The sequence below is a fragment of the Mobula birostris genome, chromosome 29, assembly GCF_030028105.1.
Source record: "Mobula birostris isolate sMobBir1 chromosome 29, sMobBir1.hap1, whole genome shotgun sequence".
NCBI classification, from domain to species: Eukaryota; Metazoa; Chordata; class Chondrichthyes; order Myliobatiformes; family Myliobatidae; genus Mobula; species Mobula birostris.
In genome coordinates this window covers 17,578,532-17,599,460 of record NC_092398.1, presented here as the reverse complement: position 1 = coordinate 17,599,460, position 20,929 = coordinate 17,578,532, and the positions used below count along the sequence as shown (strand labels likewise).

The 20,929-nt window shown below is 47.4% G+C and overlaps 1 protein-coding gene across 3 annotated transcripts in view; it reads left to right on the top strand.

The window, feature by feature from the left end:
- Positions 1-20,693, top strand: part of LOC140190006 (uncharacterized) — a 41,148-nt gene extending 20,455 nt beyond the window's left edge. For 2 of the 3 annotated variants that reach the window (XM_072246396.1, XM_072246398.1), the window contains 8 exons: positions 1,752-1,862; positions 2,324-2,354; positions 3,902-3,928; positions 5,591-5,617; positions 7,747-7,773; positions 10,925-10,994; positions 11,091-11,240; positions 15,058-20,693. In XM_072246396.1, coding sequence (XP_072102497.1) covers positions 1,752-1,862; positions 2,324-2,354; positions 3,902-3,928; positions 5,591-5,617; positions 7,747-7,773; positions 10,925-10,994; positions 11,091-11,240; positions 15,058-15,097 — 483 coding nt within the window. In that variant the 3' untranslated portion in view covers positions 15,098-20,693. The remainder of the gene's footprint in view (positions 1-1,751; positions 1,863-2,323; positions 2,355-3,901; positions 3,929-5,590; positions 5,618-7,746; positions 7,774-10,924; positions 10,995-11,090; positions 11,241-15,057) is intronic. The other variant, XM_072246397.1, reaches the window with a different exon arrangement.
- The last annotated feature ends 236 nt before the right edge of the window (positions 20,694-20,929 follow it).

Below are 20,929 nucleotides of genomic sequence, written 5' to 3'. Positions count from 1 at the left end.
CCTTACTTAATTTATTTATATAATTAAATAATGTTATTTGTATGTTGTGTCCTTGAGCAAGGCACTTAACCACACATTGCTCTGCGACGACACCGGTGCCAAGCTGTATTGGCCCCAGTGCCCTTGGACAACATCGGTGGTGTGGAGAGGGGAGACTTGCAGCATGGGCAACTGCCGGTCTTCCATACAACCTTGCCCAGGCCTGCACCCTGGAAACCTTCCAAGGTGCAAATCCATGGTCTTACAAGACTAAGGGATGCCTGTAACTTGTATTAGATGGAATATAGAACAGTATAGCACAGGAACAGGCCCTTTGGCACACAGTGTTGTGCTCAATCAGCTAAAAAGCAAATCCAAAACACCCAAGCACTAATCCCTCCTACCTACACAAATCCCTCCATCTTCCTCATCAAATCCCTCCATCTTCCTCATATTCCTTTGCCTATCTAAACGTCTCTTAAAAGTCTCTAATGTGTTTGCCTCAACCACCATAGCATTCAATGCATTCACCACTCTGAGTAAAAAAAAAAAAACTTGCCTCTCACATTCCCTTTGAACTGCCTCTCCCCTGCGCCCCCCCACCGTCAGTGCACCCCCTCTGGAATTAGACACTTCAACCCTGTCTACTCTGTTTGTCTCTCATAATCTTATAAACCTCTGTCAAGTACTTACTGTAGTTCAGTTTTTATTGTGATGTTTTGCAATGTACTGCTGCCACAAAACAACAAATTTCACAACATTTGTCAGCGGTATTAAATCTGATTCTGAATGAGAGGAGATTTGATAGGGGTGTACAAAATTATGAAGAGTATAGATAAGGTAAGTGAATGCAGAATCTTTCAACTGAGGTTGTGAGAGACTAGAACGAGAGGTCATGGGTTAAGGGTAAAAGGTGAAATGTTTAAGGGAAACTTCTTCACTCAGAGGGTGGGGAGAGTGTGGAACGAGCTGCCAGCACAAGTGGTGGACGTGGGTTCACTTGTAACGTTGAAGAAAAGTTTGGATAGGTACATGGATAGGAGGGGTATGGAGGGCTATAATACTTGTGGGGCGAGGCAAAGGTCAGTCAATGTAGACTGGATGGGCCAAAAGGCCAGTTTCCGTGCGATTTAAGTCATATAATACTGTAGCAAGGTGACTAAAACTGTGCACGCTACTCTGAGTGCAACCTCAGGAGCACGTTAAATAACATGCTGGTGAGATAGGGCCGTAAAGAAAGCTGTTGGCACATTGGCCTTCATAAATCAAAGTGCTGAGCACAGGAGATGGCATGTTGAAATTGTCTAAGACATTGGTGAGGCCTAATTTGGAGTATTGTGCATAGTTTTGGCCACCTACCTGCAAGAAAGATGTAAATAAGATTAAAAGAGTGCAGAGAAAATCTACAAGGATGTTGCTGGATCTGGGTGGAGTTTGTACGTCCTCCCCATGGAATGCCTGGGTTTCCTCTGGGTGCTCTGGTTAATTGGTCGTTGTAAATTGTCCTGTGATCAGGCTGGGGTTGAATGGATCGGTTGCTGGGTATGGCTCGTTGGGCTGAAAAGGACTGTTGCGCACAGTATTTCTAAATACTGAAATGAAGTTGCCAGTCCGATACTACATGGGACAGGGTACATGGTCAAAATGTTTGTCTCAGTGATACCTTGAGGAAATGGTCAGAGGGTGTGGGGGAGAGATGTGTGTTCAGACACATGGGCAAAGTTGCTACTGCTGAGAACTGTTTTGTCGCATTCTCCTCCCCACTCCTACAGAATAGAACGATCCTCGATGTCGACGAACATCATCTGCCCGTAAAGAAATTCATGAAGTCTAAGGGATTCGTGGTGGAAGGCTGCCGAACTGTATTCATGAGGTGCTACATGGTGAGAACCGCAACAATCCGAACTCTGTCTCCCTCCTGCATTGAGTCTCTCTGTTTTTGCCTCTATCCCTCTGTCTTTCATTGGCTTCCCTTTTCCACTGCCACTCCTCTCTCCCCCTATGTCTCCTCTCTACCCCCATTCCTCCCTCTTCCTCTGCAGCCCCCACCATGTACCTCCGGTGTCGGTCCACCTCCTCTGTCCTCTGACATCCACGTACACACCCACTTCCCCCAACGTTCTGGCATCTAGACCCATCCCCTATCCGCTGCCTCTCCAGTGTCTGTCCCCCTCCTCCGTCTCTCCTCTATTGCACCCCTCCCTCCTCCCCCATCCCCCAGGCATCCGTCTCTCCAACACCCACTGCTCCTGTTCCACAACCCCTTCTTTCATACCGTACTGTGTTGAGCAATCGTGCCGAATCGTGTGAGTCACCCTGCCACTCTGTCCCCATTATCTTACAGGATGACATGGAGACGCATTATATAGTCCAAGGTCAGTCTGGTCTCCCTGTATTGCGATCGGCGTTTAATCACAGATTCATAGCAGACAGCTCATGGAACACAAATTACACTGGGATCATGGGAAAATTGTTTTTTTATTATTATCACAGGTACCCAGGTTCAGTGAAAATCTTGTCTTGCACACTGTTCATACAGATCAGATCATTACACAGTGCATTGAGGTAGAACGAGGGAAAACAATAACAGAATGGAGAATAAAGTGTTAGTTACAGAGAAAGTGCAGGCAGGCAATGAACAAGATCATAGGATTGATTATGAGGTGAAGAGTCCATCTTGTCGTCCAAGGACACTGTTCAATAATCTGATAACAGCCGGGTAGAAGCTGTTCCTGAGCCTAGTGATAGGTGCTTTCAGGCTTTCATAGTTTGTATATGATGGAGAGGGGAGAAGAGACAATGTCAGGGTGGGTGCAATAACTGGCAGGGGGTAAGAAGGGAGAAAGATGGAAAGGCAGACAGACGGGGAAGGAGAGCTGGAGGGAAGAGGAGTCGGAAGTAGTTGGAAGGGAATTCAAGTTAATTTGAACTCATTGTCTTGTGCACTGGTACGGTGAGGTTCCGATAGAATGAAAGACTTGCTTGCAGCAGCATCTCTGGTAATGTAGATTTCGACAACACATAGGAGATAAATTACAGAGAGTAAAAATAAAGAGAGTGCAGAAACAAGAGGGTGCAGCGAACACACAATCAGGGACCAGTTCTGTCTCAGATGGCACTGGTCAGATCATCACATAGTGAATTAAGGTAGAACAAGGGAAAACAAGAACAGAACGGAGAAGAAAGTGTTACAGTTACAGAGAAAGTACGGTGCAGGCAGACAACAAGGTGTAAGATCATAAAGACATAGATTGTAAGGGCAAAAGCTCAATTTCATACACAAGGGATCTATTTAACAGCATGATAACAGTGGGGTAGAAGCAATCCTTGAGCCTGGTGGGATCTGTTTTCAGGCTTTTGTATCATCTGCCTGATGGGACAAGGGAGGAGAGAGAATGTCGGGTGGGTTGGATCATTGATTCTGCAGGCTGCTGTACTGAGGCAGTGAGAACCGTACACTTGGTAGGGGGGGAGGGATAAGAGAGATTTAACAGGGAGGGAGAGAAGACAGGGAAGTGAAGTCCACGGGGCTTTGTCCCCGGCAGGAACCAGTGGCCTGCGGCAGGTCACATGAGCTGGCATAAAATGCCGGGATATGTTTTGAGCGGCCGAGTCTTGTGATGTCTGGAGGGTGTCCGGTGGAGGGGAGGAGAGCAAGAGTAGGAGGGTGGAAAAGGGAATCGATGAGGAAGGGTGGAATGCAGGGAGTAAGTGTCTGTGATGGAGGGAGGGAGTAGGGATGAGGGATGGAGCGGGACAGAGGTACAGAGGGAGTTGGGGAGAGTGGTGAAATGGAGAGAATGGGGTGGGGAGGGAGAGGGATGGATGGAGGGGGATGGGCGGAGAATGAATGAGGTGATGTGGGGAGAGAGGGATGGAGGTTGAATCGCCCCACTAAAGTTCTGGTTGCTGCTTTTTCCAGGGACGAAGGACGCCAAAAGTAATAATGGTGAGTGGATTGCCGAGGGTGACCCTCCATTATCCCTCATTCCTTTCCCCCTGCCCTCCTTCCTCACTCCCCTCATGTTCACTCTTTCCCCTCCATCATCCCAACCTCCCCAGTATGATCATTCCCTCCCTCTAATCCCCACTTGCTCCCTACCCTTTCCCTCATTTCACATCCTCTCCTTTATTCCTCCCCCCTCCCATGTAACTCCCTTGCTCCCACTATTTGTAGCCCGTGATGATTGGTACAGTTATTATTGTCATGTATTCCGAGATACAGTGAAAAGCTTGTCTTGCACACTGTTCATACAGATCAGATCATTACACAGGGCAACAAGGGAGAACAAGGTAAAACAATAACAGAACGCAGAATAAAGTCTTACAGTTACAGAGAGAGTGCAGTGCAGGCAGGCAATGAACAAGATCATAACAGGATGAATTATGAGGTGAAGAGTCCACCTTGTCATCCTAGGACAGTGTTCAATAATCTGATAACAGCTGGGTAGAAGCTGTTCCTGAGCCTAGTGGTAGGTGCTTCCAGGCTTTCGTATTTTGTATCCGATGGAGAGGGGAGAAGAGACAATGTCAGGGTGGGTGTAATAGGAGAAGGATGGAGGGGCGGACAGATGGGGAAGGAGAGCTGGAGTGAAGAGGAGTAGGAAATAGTTGGAAGGGAATTTGAATTCATTGCCCTGTGCACTGGTACAGTGAGATTCCGATTCAGTGAAAGATTTGCTTGCAGAGGCATCACTGGCAGTGTGGATTTCGACAACACAGGAGATAAATTACAGAGAGTAAAAATATAGTGTGCAGAAAGGAGGGTGCAGCGAAGACACAATCAGGGACCAGTTTCGGCTCAGCTGGTGGTGGTCAGATCATTACGCAGTGAATTGAGGTAGAACAAGGGGAAACAAGAAGAGAATGCAGAATAAAGTGTTACAGTTACAGAGCAAGTACAGTGCAGGCAGACAATAAGGTGTAAGATCATACGACATAGATTGTAAGGGCAAGAGCTCAATTTCGAACAGGAGATCTGTTTAACAGCCAGATAACAGTGGGATAGTTGTCCTTGAGCCTGGTGGGATGTGCTTTCAGGCTTTTGTATCATCTGCCTGATGGGACAAAGGAGGAGAGAGAATGTCTGGGATGGGTGGGGTCATTGATTCTGCAGGCTGCTCTACTGAGGCAGTGAGAACTGTACACTTGGTGGGGGGAGGGATAAGGGAAATAGAACAGGGAGGGAGAGAGGACAGGGAAGTGAGGTCCATGGGGCTTTGTCCCCGACAGGACCCAGTGGCCTGTGGTAGGTCACATGAGGTGGCATAAAATGCAGGGATATGTTTTGAGTGGCAGAGTCTTGTGATGTCTGGAGGGTGTCCGGTGGAGGGGAGGGAGAGTAGGAGGGAGGAAAGGGGAGTCGATGAGGAAGGATGAAATGCAGGGAGTAACTGTGACTGTGTGACCGAGGGAGGAAAGGAGTGGGGCAGAGAGGTGCAGAGGGAGTTGGGGAGAGTGGTGAAACGGAGAGAATGGGGTGGAGGGGAGAGGGATGGATGGAGGGTGGTGGACGGAGAATGAGTGAGGCGATGGATGAAGATCAGGAGTGGGGAATGAGGGATGGAGGTTGGATCCACCCCACTAACGTTATGGTTGCTGCTTTTTCCAGGGACGGAGGATGCCAAAAGTAATAACGGTGAGTGGATCGCTGAGGGTGACCCTCCATTGTCCCTCATTCCTTTCCCCCTGCCCTCCTTCCTCACTCCCCTCATGTTCACTCTTTCCCCTCCATCATCCCAACCTCCCCAGTATGATCATTCCCTCCCTCTAATCCTCACTTGCTCCCTACCCTTTCCCTCATTTCTCCTCCCCTCCTTTATTCCTCCCCCCCTCCCATGTACCTCCCTTGCTCCCGCTATTTGTAGCCCGTGAAGATTGGTGCAGTTATAATTGTCATGTATACTGAGATACAGTGAAAAGCTTGTCTTGCACACTTCATACAGATGAGATCATTACCCAGGGCAACAAGGTAGAACAATAACAGAACGCAGAATAAAGTCTTACAGTTACAGAGAAAGTGCAGTGCAGGCAGACAAGGTGCCAGATGATAACGACATAGATTGTGAGGGCAGGAATCCAATTTCATACACTGGAGATCTATTGAATTGTCTGATGACAGTGGGGTAGAAGCTGTCCTTGAGCTCAGTGGGACAAGTTTTCGGTCTTTTATATCTTCTGCCTGATGGGAGAGGGGAGAAGAGAGAATGTTCAGTGTGAGAGGGGTCTCTGATTCTGCTGGCTGTTTTACCGAGGCAGCGGGAAGTGTAGACAGAGTCCATGGCAGAGAGGCTGGTTTCCATGATGTGCTGAGCTGTGGCAATCGTTTTTTTTATTGTTAGATGTACGGAGATACAGTGAAAATCTTGTCTTGCACACTGCTCATACAGTTCAGATCATCACACGGTGCATTGTGGTAGAACACGGGAAAACAATAACAGAATGCAGAATGAAGTGTTACAGAGAAAGTGCAGTTTAGGCAGACAATGAACAAGATCATAACAGGATGAATTATGAGGTGAAGAGTCCATCTTGTCATCCTAGGACACTGTTCAATAATCTGACAACAGCTGGGTAGAAGTTGTTCCTGAGCCTAGTGGTAGGTGCTTTCAGGCTTTCATATTTTGTATCCGATGGAGAGGGGAGAAGAGACAATGTCAGGGTGGGTGTAATAGGAGAAAGATGGAGGGGCGGACAGATGGGGAAGGAGAGCTGGAGGGAAGAGGAGTAGGAAATAGTTGGAAGGGAATTTGAATTCATTGCCCTGTGCACTGGTACAGTGGGGTTGTGATGCAATGAAAGATTTGCTTGCAGAGGCATCACTGGCAATGTGGATTTCGACAACACACGTGAGATAAATTACAGAGAGTAAAAATAAAGAGTGTGCAGAAACAAGAGAGCAGCGAAGACACAATCAGGGACCAGTTTCGGCTCAGCTGGTGGTGGTCAGATCATTACGCAGTGAATTGAGGTAGAACAAGGGGAAACAAGAAGAGAATGCAGAATTAAGTGTTACAGTTACAGAGCAAGTACAGTGCAGGCAGACAATAAGGTGTAAGATCATATGACATAGGTTGTAAGGGCAAGAGCTCAATTTCGAACAAGAAATCTGTTTAACAGCCAGATGACAGTGGGATAGAAGTTGTCCTTGAGCCTGGTGGGATGTGCTTTCAGGCTTTTGTATCATCTGCCTGATGGGACAAGGGAGGAGAGAGAATGTCTGGGATGGGTGGGGTCATTGATTCTGCAGGCTGCTGTACTGAGGCAGTGAGAACTGTACACTTGGTGGGAGAGGGGGATAAGGGAGCTTTAACAGGGAGGGAGAGAGGACGGGGAAGTGAGGTCCACGGGGCTTTGTCCCCGGCAGGAACCAGTGGCCTGCGGCAGGTCACATGAGGTGGTGTAAAATGCAGGGATATGTTTTGAGCGGCAGAGTCTTGTGATGTCTGGAGGGTGTCCAGAGGAGGGGGGGGAGAGTAGGAGGGAGGAAAGGGGAGTCGATGAGGAAGGGTGAAATGCAGGGAGTAAGTGTGACTGTGTGATGGAGGGAGGGAGTAGGGATGGGGGAGGGAGGGAAGGAGTGGGACAGAGAGGTACAGAGGGAGTTGGGGAGAGTGGTGGAATGGAGAGAATGGGGTGGAGGGGAGAGGAATGGATGGAGGGGAATGGACGGAGAATGAGTGAGGTGATGGATGAAGATCAGGAGTGGGGAGAGAGGGATGGAGGTTGGATCCACCCCACTAACGTTATGGTTGCTGCTTTTTCCAGGGACGGAGGATGCTGAAAGTAATAACGGTGAGTGGATCGCTGAGGGTGACCCTCCATTGTCCCTCATTCCTTTCCCTCTGCCCTCCTTCCTCACTCCACTCATGTTCACTCTTTCCCCTCCATCATCCCAACCTCCCCAGCATGATCACTCCTTCCCTCTAATCGTCACTTGCTCCCTACTCTTTCTCTCATTTCTCAGCCCCTCCTTTATTCCTGTCCCCTCCCATGTTCCTCCCTTGCTCCCACTATTTGTAGCCTGTAATTATTGGTTCAGTTATTATTGTCATGTATACCGAGATACAGTGAAAAGCTTGTCTTGCACACTGTTCATACAGATCAGATCATTACACAGGGCAACAAGGTAAAACAATAACAGAACGCAGAATAAAGTGTTACAGTTACAGAGAAAGTGCAGTGCAGGCAGACAAGGTGCAAGATGATAACGACATAGATTGTGAGGGCGGGAATCCAATTTCATACACTGGAGATCTATTGAATAGTCTGATAACAGTGGGGTAGAAGCTGTCCTTGAGCCCAGTGGGACATGTTTTTGGTCTTTTATATCTTCTGCCTGATGGGAGAGGGGAGAAGAGAGAATGTTCAGTGTGAGGGGGGTCTCTGATTCTGCTGGCTGTTTTACTGAGGCAGCGGGAAGTGTAGACAGAGTCCATGGCAGAGGGGCTGGTTTCCATGATGTGCTGAGCTGTGGCAACTTTTTTTTTATTGTTAAATGTACGGGGATGCAGTGAAGATCTTGTCTTGCACACTGTTCATACAGATCAGATCATCACACACTGCCTTGAGGTAGAACAAAGGAAATCAATAACAGAATGCCGAATAGTTACAGAGAAGGTGCAGTGCAGGCAGACAATAAACAAGGTCTTAGGATGAATTATAAGGTGAAGAGTCCGTTTTGTCGTCCTAGAACAGTGTTCAATAATCTGACAACAGCCGGGTAGAAGCCGTTCCTGAGCCTAGTGGTAGGTGCTTTCAGGCTTTTGTATTTTGTATCCGATGGAGAGGGGAGAAGAGACAATGTCAGGGTGGGTGCAATAACTGGAAGGGGGTAGGAAGGGAGAAGGATGGAGGGGCAGATAGATGGGGAAGGAGAGCTGAAGGGAAGATTAGGAAGTAGAATGAAGGGAAAACAAGTTAATTTGATTTCATTGCCCTGTGCACTGGTACAGTGGGGTTCTGATACAATGAAAGACTTGCTTACAGCAGCATTACTGGTAATGCAGATTTCGACAACACACAGGAGATAAATTACAAAGTAAAAATAAAGAGTGTGCAGAAACAAGAGTGCAGCAAAGACACACTCAGGGACCAGTTCCAGCTCAGATTGTGGTGGTTAGTCTCAGTGACGCCTGGCTGTTGGCTGAGGAAACAGGGACTACAACTAAGTTCTTTGTTTGCCAGAAAAAGTGTGATTAACAATCATCGCAAGCGATAGAATGTAACCTCCCTTTCGAGTTGGAGGCAATTCACGGTGGCGACCATCACCGAGAGCGATTTAAGCGCCATGACGAATCGGAAAGGTTGTGTTGAAGCCAAATCAAGGCATGATTTTTTTTTCTCTCTGCCCATTGGGTGACTGACAGTCCTTTTTTTTTTATGAGCTCTTTCGGGTTTCTTTGCTTCATGTTTGCCTGTTAGACAGACCTCAAGGGTGTGTAATGTTTGCATGCTTTGCTAATAAATGCACTTATGAACTTTGAGAAATGTCTGGAGTAGTGCGAGATGTGGTTCTGTCCTGTTCTGTTGCTGAGGGAGGAGTAAGTTGTAGATGTCAGTTCAGAATCAGCATAGTGGAAGGGAAGTAGCTGTCCTTGAACATGGTGTTGTGGCACTTCAGGCTTCTGCCTGATAATAGGTGTGAGACGATGGCATGGCCGGGATGGTGGGTGATCTACATGGCATGGTAGCATAGTGGTTTGTGCAACGCTTTACAGTACCAGCAACCCACGTTCAATTCCCACTGCTGCTGGTAAGTAGTTTGTATGTTCTCCCTGTGACCACGTGGGTTTCCTCTGGGTGCTCTGGTTTCCTCCCACTGTCCAAAGACCTATCAGCAAGTCAACTTTTTACGAACAGCTACTTCCCCTCCATCTTCAGATTTCTGAATGGGCAATCATCCCATGAACACTGCCTGTTTTTGGAGTACTTATTTAATTTCATTGTTAGTGTAAATTATAGTTTTTAAATTATTTATTACACTGCACTGCCACCGCAAAACATCAGGTTTCGCGATGTCTGCCAGTGAAATAAACGTGATTCTGATTTTCGAAGTTTGATGATTAGAGTTGTGTCAGTTGTTTCTGGACCAGGTGGTTGAAGGGAAGTAGCTGTTCCTGAACCTGGTGCTATGTGACCTCAGGTTTCTGTACCTCATCCTTCGATGGGAGGTGTGAGAAGACAGCACATCATAAAGGAGAGATGCAGGGGCCACTGACAGTGTGATGCAGAGGGCACAACTAATTTAGGGAGTGCTGGAGGGAGGTAGGGAGGAGTAGGAGAGGGAGGGGTTGAAGTAAAAGGAGACTGGAAGCACCCTATTAATGGCCATGTTATTGTTTTTGCTTGCAATGAAGGAAAAGGGTGTTGACGGCAATAGTGAGTGATCCTCATCCTTCAATCTCTGCCTGCCTCTGTCACCTCTCGCTGTCTCATCCAGCACTCCCCGTCTCATCACTCGCTACTCGCTCACCTGTTCACCTGGCCCACCTTCATCTGTTCTCTTTCCATCTCACTTACACCAACCCTCGTTCCTCATTTACCCCCTCTCTTATTGCTCCCCCGCCCCCTCCATCCATCCCTCTGACATGTCACCCCTCTCTCCACATCTTCCTTGCTAACTTGCAGCGCCTCGCTATCCCCCTTGCGCTTCCCCTCTCTCAATATTTCCCTTGCCCTCACTCTCTCTCCCTCTGATCGCTGCATCTGTCCATCACACCACCCCTCTTTTCAGATATTCCTTGCTCCCTCCATCCTTTGGACCACCCCTCTCTCTGCACCTCCCTTGCCTCCTCCATCTCTCCCTCACCACCTCCATCCATCCCTCATGCGACCCCTCTTTCCACACCTCTCTCGCCTCCTCTGCCCTTCTCGTGCTATCCTTCAGTCCCTCCCTTGGGACAGAGGGGAACGAACCGAATGTGACTGACCTTGTTCCCTGCAGGATATTGGATCGCCGGGGTAGTTGTGGGCGTCCTGGTCTGTCTGCTCCTGCCATTCGCAGTTTACTACAGGTAAATCGCAACCTCTCCCTTTGACCCCCGCCCACTCTCAGCTGTTGCACTCCTTGGACATGCAGTGCCTGACTGTCTCTCTCCTTCTCCACACAGCAAGGTACGTGGCCGGGATCAACACATTTTGCCCTTCTGCTGTGAATCCCAAAGGAAGGTCCCCACCGAGGAACCCGCTGTGAATGAGAGCCTGCGTGAATCCCAGGAAACCCTGCAGTCGGAGCAGCAGCCGGACTGTCCTGATCCCAGGTAGGTCTGCTGAACAGCTCACCCCCTGCTGCCCGTCCCCCTGCTTCACCCACCGCTACCCGTTGAGGGAGCATCGCTGTGCTCTCACTCCACCAGCCCTTGTCACACGTACTGAGTTGCAGTGAGAAACTCTGTTTTACACACCATCCGTACAGATCTGATCAGTGCACAGTGCATTGAGGTAAGCAAGGTAAAACAATAACAGAATGCAGGACAAAGTGTTACAGAGAAAGTACAGTGTAGACAGACTGCAAGGGCCACGATGAGGTAGATTGTGAGTTCGAGTCCATTCTATCGTACTAGGGGGCCGTTCAATATCTGATGGCAGCGGGGTGGAAGCTGTCCGAGGGCCTGTTGGTACATGCTTTCATGCTTCTGTATCTTCTGCCCGGTAGGACGGGAGAAGAGAGAGTGTGGGTGGGAAGTGGTCCTTGACCAGTTTGTCTCCATTTCGACAACAGTGCGATAGAAGCCGTCCTTGTGCCTGGTGGTGTGTGCATTCAGGCTTCTGTATCATCAGCCTGATGGGAAAGGGGTGAAGAGAGAATGTTCAGGGAGTGTGGGATCTTTTGATTATGCTGGCTGCTTTACTGAGCAAGCAAGAAGTGTGGACAGAGTCCATTGAGGAGAGGCTAGTTTCTGTGATGTACTGAACTGTGTCCATAACTGTCTACAGTTTATTTTGTGTGGTCAGGCAGAGCAGTTGCTTGTCCAAGCCGTGATGTACCTGGATCGGATGCTTTTTATGGTGCATGCCGTCTGTACAAATCATTCCATTGAAACAGTTGACTGTGGGAACACCACAGCAAAATGCAGATTAAAGTGTTACAGTTAATGAGAAGGTGCAGTGCAGACAGATAATAAGGTGCAAGGGCAACAATGTAGTAGATAGTGAGGTCAACCCGAGTGCTAGGAATCCATTCAATAGTCTTATAGCAGCACAGTAAGGCCTGGCAGGTGGTTAACCTCTGATATAATTTCCTGACCCTTTGACTCAGTGCCTTGACAAATAAAGGCAAGCATGCCACTACCACCTGAGCCCTCCCCACCACCCCCTCAAGGTGTGGAGCTTCCCCCTACGTTGGAACCTATTGAGCACATTCCAAAAATCTCCAAGGAGTGGATTCTGCTCAATTGGGCAAGTTGGGGCCACTACTTTATAGCGGCTGCTGCAATTAGTCAAAGTTTCACAGAAATATTTTAAAGGTGAATTTAAAGAATGGACTGAGCAACAGATTTTGTATTTAAATGAAACACAGAACCAGTAAAACACTGTCAATACTTATTAGGAACTAATAGTTTTTATAGTATTGTATAGCAAGCAACAGAGGAATTCATCTGTATTGCTTCTTTTGACTGTAAATGAGCAAATTAGTGAAGAACAAACGGATGACAGGAATGAAGGTAGGACCGATTAGAGATAAAGGTGGGAAGGTGTGCCTGGAGGCTGTGGAAGTGAGCGAGGTCCTCAATGAATACTTCTCTTCGGTATTCACCAATGAGAGGGAACTTGATGGTGAGGACAATATGAGTGAGGTTGATGTTCTGGAGCATGTTGATATTAAGGGAGAGGAGATGTTGGAGTTGTTAAAATACATTAGGACGGATAAGTCCCTGGAGCCTGACAGGATATTCCCCAGGCTGCTCCATGAGGCGAGGGAAGAGATTGCTGAGCCTCTGGCTAGGATCTTTATGTCCTCGTTGTCCATGGGAATGGTACCGGAGGATTGGAGGGAGGCGAATGTTGTCCCCTTGTTCAAAAAAGGTAGTAGGGATAGTCCGGATAATTATAGACCAGTGAGCCTTACGTCTGTGGTGGGAAAGCTGTTGGAAAAGATTCTTAGAGATAGGATCTATGGACATTTAGAGAATCATGGTCTGATCAGGGACAGTCAGCATGGCTTTGTGAAGGGCACATCGTGTCTAACAAGCCTGATAGAGTTCTTTGAGGAGGTGACCAGGCATATAGATGAGGGTACTGCAGTGGATGTGATCTATATGGATTTTAGTAAGGCATTTGACAAGGTTCCACACGGTAGGCTTATACAGAAAGTCAGAAGGCATGGGATCCAGGGAAGTTTGGCCAGGTGGATTCAGAATTGGCTTGCCTGCAGAAGGCAGAGGGTGGTGGTGGAGTGAGTACATTCAGATTGGAGGATTATGACTAGTGGTGTCCCGCAAGGATCTGTTCTGGGACCTCGACTTTTCGTGATTTTTATTAACGACCTGGATGTTGGGGTAGAAGGGTGGGTTGGCAAGTTTGCAGACGACACAAAGGTTGGTGCTGTTGTAGCTAGTGTAGAAGATTGTCGAAGATTGCAGAGAGACATTGATAGGACGCAGAAGTGGGCTGAGAAGTGGCAGATGGAGTTCAGCCTGGAGAAATGTGAGGTGGTACACTTTGGAAGGACGAACTCCAAGGCAGAGTACAAAGTAAATGGCAGGATACTTGGTAGTGTGGAGGGGCAGAGGGATCTGGGGATACATGTCCACAGATCCCTGAAAGTTGCCTCACAGGTAGAAAGGGTAGTTAAGAAAGCTTATGGGGTGTTAGCTTTCATAAGTCGAGGGATAGAGTTTAAGAGTCGCGATGTAATGATGCAGCTCTATAAAACTCTGGTTAGGCCACACTTGGAGTACTGTGTCCAGTTCTGGTCGCCTTACTATAGGAAGGATGTGGAAGCATTGGAAAGGGTACAGAGGAGATTTACCAGGATGCTGCCTGGTTTAGAGAGTATGCATTATGATCAGAGATTAAGGGAGCTAGGGCTTTACTCTTTGGAGAGAAGGAGGATGAGAGGAGACATGATAGAGGTGTACAAGATAATAAGAGGAATAGATAGAGTGGATAGCCAATGCCTCTTTCCCAGGGCACCACTGCTCAATACAAGAGGACATGGCTTTAAGGTAAGGGGTGAGAAGTTCAAGGGGGATATTAGAGGAAGGTTTTTTACTCAGAGAGTGTTGGTGCGTGGAATGCACTGCCTGAGTCAGTGGTGGAGGCAGATTTACTAGTGAAGTTTAAGAGACTACTAGGCAGGTATATGGAGGAATTTAAGGTGGGGGGTTAAATGGGAGGCAGGGTTTGAGGGTCAGCACAACTTTGTGGGCCGAAGGGCCTGTAATGTGCTGTACTATTCTATGTTCTAAATTCAGGATAGACACTGAGTGCAGATAATGGACTGCCTTCATACAATGCTGTCAACAGTTGCATCCTCCAAATTTTCAGTTTCGTTGTAACATTCAAAGTGATTGTCGACACCTTGAATTTTTTCATCGTTTTTAACTTAGTGAAGTTGCAAAATTGTTTCATTTTCACTCCCGATCATTTCTGGCATATCCAAGCCCAAATGCTTGGAACCGCACTGAGAAAATCGGTTCTGAATTGTCTTTCTACTTCTTTCTCGCCAAAGATCAGTGCAAAGAAAGGTGTTTTGAACAGGAACACACAACTGGTGCTATTTAAAACCTATTTTCTTTAAGCATGGTGTTCGATCTAACGACCATGCAAGTGTATGTGACTGACACTAGTTAGGTAACTTTTGGCAGCTGTATCCTGTCCCAATTAAGCAGCATAGTGTCCCAAATAAACAAAGGGAAGCTTAGCTATTTTCTGGATTAGTTTTTGTCCTTTAAGAGTTGCCCCAAATAAGCGACTGTCCTAATGAAATAATAGCCCATTTTACTGGAAACCACTGTGTACCACATCTAGTGTATCACCAGATCTACACTGCCCATTGTATCTTTGCTAGTAGATTAGACAAACGTGTTGAATTCTTGCTGACTCTGCTAAACCCTTCAATGTTCTTTTCTGCAGCTCATGTCGACAATCAATTTGCTTATCCAACTTCTGTTGAACTCGCCGTGTCTGGCAAACTTGTTCCAGATTGCCATCGCCTCTCCCTCCCTGCACCCCTATCACACCTTCAGCTACTTGCTTTTGTCACGGCGAACTCTCCCGGGATGGACTCGGAAGGGAGTTGTCGTGTGTCGCTGATGGTGTGGATGGGAGGTGACTGGAATGATGGGATTCACATTGATGTGGCCCGTCCATCGACGTCCGAAGAGAGGTCCTGGAGAAAACTCTGAGAGATTTTCTGACATAAACTTAATTGGTTAGAGATGTGTGTTTGCTTCCTTGGCCTTTGCATCTTGTATGTTGTATTTAACAGATGTGTTAACCCAGAATATACTGCTGAGGGTCTAAAGGATTTATATCCATTAGAATAGATCCAATGGACATTATAGTTCATGTATTTACATATGGCATTAGTCTTGCATAATCTGTTTTGGATATGTGGTTGGTGCTTATTACCAATGGAGTGGATCCATTGGGCATGATAGCAATAAGTAAATTTGTATTGTATAAAATGTTTTTTGTTATAACTGTTAAGGTTACATAGGATGAGTTCCCTGATCAGAAATTGTAACTGCACAGGGATATGTATGACTTTGGGGGTTTTTCCAGACTTTTTGCTTTGTTCCCCCACCCAACCTACCAACGGACAAATTGCTGTTTTTTTTTAAGCTGCCCGCCATTAAGGAGTGGAGAATTTTATGAAAGGGTGCATCCAAGTCCTCTGGCACGGGAAAGGCCTGTGGGGTAGCGTATCTCCAAACTCCCGGGGGTTAGTTCATCAGAGTTACTGTGTTTATCTCATGTGGAGTGAGAGAAGGGAGGGTTTTCTTCTGTTTCCAGTTCAGTCAAGACTAAATCCTGTTCCTCTGTATATCCTGAGTTCTGAAGAGACTTTGAGAACAATAGCGATGCTTGTCCCTGGATGGTGGGTACATCTGTTTTTTTTTTAACCGGCCCTCATCTCCCTCTGCTTTACGGAGAGCCCTTCAGGTGGAGTGGTTACCCGCCGGCACTCTCCTCTTGGCGGCTCCCCATTCGATCCTCGTCTCCGCCCAAGCTCTCTCTGCGTGAAGTAGGGAGCTCTTCCCATTCTCCCTGTGGGTCTTCCCATCGATTTTCTCCCACATCCCCAGAAACTGTGCAAGATTTATGGGTGAATGGGACACTGTAAATCTCCCTGGTCTGTGGCTGAAGGGAGGAATCTGTAGGTGGGTTGGGGGGATGTGGCCGGTTGATTGATATGAAGATTTCGATGAGGATCGGTGTGAAAAGGAGCTAGTTGGAGTCTGGAATGGACTCAGTGGGCCAAATGGACTTTCCCTGTGCTGTTCCTCCCTAGTAAAGGACAGAATCTAAGTAGGATCGGTGTAAATGGGTGGCTGGGGTCAGGCTGGACGTGATGTGGCTTCACATTCAGAGATGTCATAAACCGATGGAGACAGGTTCCCAAGGTTATGGGTGACCTGACCCGTGGGTCATCTGACTTTTCCCAAATTCTCCCTTATATTTACTTTGAAAAAAATTAGAGTGTTCAAAGCAGGCTTGGCATGCCTGAATACTCGAGCTAAGAATATTTTAAAAGTTTTAAAATATAATATAATAATTAAATAATATTAATAATGTGTGATTAATGAGTGTATATGTTTGATTAATAGGACTGGATGTTACAATCCCTGAAGTTCCTGCACTGCACTTGAGTGGAAGTGGTTGTGAAGGATGACCACTAGATGATGTTACTACCATTACGACACACCTTCAGTTGTGTACCTCAACATCACTGGATGTTTCACAAGATACCCTCAGCCGAGGCAGGCCCACCACAGGCTGATCAGACCTGGGTGTGTGTCACATGGTTAGTCTCTAGATGGTCACTTGGCAGCCCAGGCAGCATGCCTCCTTTACAGCCACCACAGCCAGTGACTGCTCATTTCGGCGGCATTAGCAAGTGCTTCATCACTCCAAGGCCAAAGCCTCCGCTGCCCACTATGTCCTGGTGTCGGAGGGTGGCTTCTGCATCCAGTACTACTGTGGCTGGGGTCCATTTCTTTCCTGTTGCTCGAGCAGGAGCAACGCCTCTTACGATTGGGTCCCGAGATTTTCTGAGTGTCATTTCCAGCCTTGCTTTGGAACATTTGTATTCATCCACCAGGCTACAAATTGGCAGAGAAAGGGCTCCGTTCCCGTAAAGCCCTATGCTGCTAAGGCATCTTGGTAGCCCAAGCCACTTCCTCACATGTCAGTTCACCAGCCTCTCCAGCCGATTTGCATGAGATATAGTGACCTCATAGATGGTAATTGGCCACGTAAGTTGGGGCAGCAGTCCAAACTGAAAGCACCAAAGCTTCAACCTCCCTGGGAGAGCCGTGTTGTTGATTAGCTTGAGGCCACTGTTTGTATCTTGCTTTAGTTGTTCCACCTGCACTGTGTCTCTGTGGTCTGCGTTGTACCAATGTCCGAGGCTTTTGATGGGCTTCTCCAGGACAGTTGGTATTGGCTCAGCGTTGATACAAAACCTTATGTCGGTGAGCCGGCCTTTGACAATTGAGATACTGCGAGACTTACTGGGTTTGATCTCCATTCGTGCCCATTTGATGTTTCCCTGGCGTTTATCCAGCAGGCGTTTGGTGCATGCTTTTGTTGTTGTTATTGTGGTCATGTCATCCATGTATGCCCTGATTGGAGGAAGACGCAGCCCATTCTTCAAGAGTTGCCCTCTGGCCACCCATTGTGATGCTCGGATAATGAGCATGATAAATGCCAGAGGAGAGATGGTACAGCCCACCATTATGCCTATTTCAAGGTGCTTCCATGTGCTGGTGTTATCTTGTGTTGTGACACAGAACTGCAGATCCTGGAAGTACGCTTTGACCAGCTTTGTGATGCCCTTTGGAACCTGGAAAAAATTGAAAGGTGCCCATAGAGTCTTGTGAGGCACCGATCCAAAAGCATTGGCAAGATCTAGGAAGACCACATGCAGGTCTTTCTTTTCTCTCTTGGCAGTTTGTATCTGGTGCCAGATGACATTTGCATGTTCCGGACATCCTGGGAAACCATGTATTCCTGCTTTCTGCACTGATGTGTTGACGAAGTTGCTCTGCAAAAAGGCTGAGAGCCTTTGAGCCACGACACCTTCCACATTCAGGAGGCTGATCTGGCGGAACTGACTGATTGTTGAGGAATTCTTCTCTTTGGGAATTAGTATCCCTCCTGCTCTTCGCCACATCAGTATAATTCCTTTCCCCCATGCCATCTTCATTAGATTCCAGAGGTATTTCAGGACGCTGGGGGTGTTCTGATAGAGCCTGTACAGGATGACATTGGGCCCTGGAGCTGATGCTAATCTTGCTTGTTTAACTTTACTTTCCACCTCCCTCCATGTTGGGGGCCTTACGTCCATCTGGTGCTCAGGTGGGTGGGTTGGTGGCATGTCATTCGGAATGGGTGACTGGCTCATGCCTCTGGTTATCAGAGTGGGTCTTCCTCAGGTGCTCCTCCAGTTCCCTCACAGGTACTCTAAGGACCCCGCTCTTCTCCTTGCCAAAGAGGCTTTTGACGAACTTGTAAGGGTTTCTGTAAAAGCTTGCCCTCGCCCGTTCTTTCCTCTTACGTTGTTTTCTCAAGCATTCTGCTCTTCGCAGCTTTGTCAAGCGCTGCTTTATTTCTGCTTGTAATACCTTGAGTCCTTTCCCCTTCTGTGGACTTCCTCCACTGTTTCCTCAGCTGTCTCCTTTCCTTCAACAGTCTTTCAATTTCCTGCTGTCTCCTAGACTTAGGCTGGACTGAAGGTTCCTTCTGTGTCCTCTGTTTTCACTCCAAATCTCTCTACCCCATAGCTGTATATGGTGTCTCCCCACTTCTCCAGTTATTTTTTCCATATTTCTCTTCATTCCTTCTAGAAGATGGACTAGGCCTGTGTTGATGATCTCCCACTCATTCTTCTGGCAGGATTTAGGCCACAAGATTTGGGGCTTCCGTCCTTCTGCTGCTGGCTGTGGCTGGTGGGGCTCGGGACTTGTGTCCGTCGGTGGACCTGTGCTTGGTTGAGCTTTGCCTGGGGTGCTGATACCCTGTGGACTGTGGTGTTTGTCCTGTCACTGGGCTTCACTCGACTGATTTGATCTACCTCTTAGAAGGTAATGGTCAATGCGAGGCCCCTCGCCGAGCTCCTTTGGGCACTTTTTCCTGCCCTGGTAGATCTTAAGCCCCTTCTCTGATGTTATCTTTGTCCAGCCACAGATGCAGCATTGTAGTTTGTATCCTGCCAGAGCTGCTGCTGTGTCAAACGCCGTGCTACTTGTCTGTTTCGTCATCGTTTCCATTCCTAGGTCTGTTACTATGTTGTCTGTCAGTGAGTCATCTTGCGCTGCTGCTTTCGCAGACTCGAGGGGTATTCTTCGTCTTGAAGTTTTCATAGCAATAAATGGGTGGATCTTATACGCTGTCTAGCGATGGATCCTGCTGGCACGAGTAACTAGCCCATGCCAGCCCTGATGGGGTCTGTTCCCTCTGGTCAGCTGGACATGATGTGGCTTCACATTCAGAGATGTCATAAAATGTTGGAGACAGGTTCCCAAGGTTATGGGTGACCTGACCCGTGGGTCATCTGACTTTTCCCAAATTCTTCCCTATATTTACTTTGAACCAGTTAGAGTGTTCAAAGCAGGCTTGGCAGGCCTGAATACTTGAGCTAGGAATATTTTAAAAGTTTTTAAAAATAGTATAATTAATTGATATTAATAATGTGTGATTAATGAGTGTATATAGTGGGCAGGTGGCCAAGTGGGTAAGGCATTACACTAGCTACCTGAAGGTTGTGAGTTCAAGCCCCAGCCAAGGCAACGTATTGTGTCCTTGAGCAAGGCACTTAATCACACATTGCCTTGTGACGACACCGGTGCCAAGCTGTATGGGTCCTAATGCCCTTCCCTTGGACAACATTGGTGTCGTGGGGAGGGGAGACTTGCAGCATGGGCAACTGCTGGTCTTCCATACAACCTTGCCCAGGCCTGCGTCCTGGAGAGTGAAGACTTTCCAGGCGCAGATCCGTGGTCTCGCAAGACTAATGGATGCCTTTAAATGAGTGTATATGGTACATGTTCCATTCTGGGCAGTGTTGGGACGGAATGTATGATGAAATGAAAGGATTGCAACAGGCATATGTTGCATGGGTGGCTTGTAAAAGTGGATATTTCTAATGACGGGAGAATTTGGCTCACAGTTAGCACCCAAGAAGGAAACCTATTCAAAACCCAGGGACCGCCTGTAAGCCCCTCCATTGGTATTGACTGTTCTGTGTGAAAGCCAAACCCGTCCACACATTTTGGGGCCAATTCCTCATATTGTGGATGATGTTTGGACTGTGTACATGAGTTTGTACTTTTTATTTCGAGGTACAGCACAGTCACAGGCCCACTGGTCCAACTTGTAAAATGGTGCTTGGTTTTAAGCTGGAAGAGGGGCTGTTTTTATTATGTATGGTTTGTCAACATTCTATTGTATTTCTTTACTTTCCTGTAAGTGCCTATAAGAATGGGAATCTCAAAAAATATTGTATAAACACTTTGGTAATAAATTGATTTTGAATGAACTGTTTCGCCAAGTTGTACTCATGTGACCTATGTACCTACTAACTTGTACGATTTAATTTAATAGAATTCACTCTGCAGGGAGAAGCTAAAGTCAGATGTGTCAGTAAAGGGAATTACAGAGGCATGAGAGAGGAGCTGGTCAACGTTGATTGGAAGGGGATACTGGCAGTGATGACAGCAGAGCAGCACTGTCTGAAGTTTCTGGGGACACTTTGTAAGGCACAGGATAGATACATCCCAAA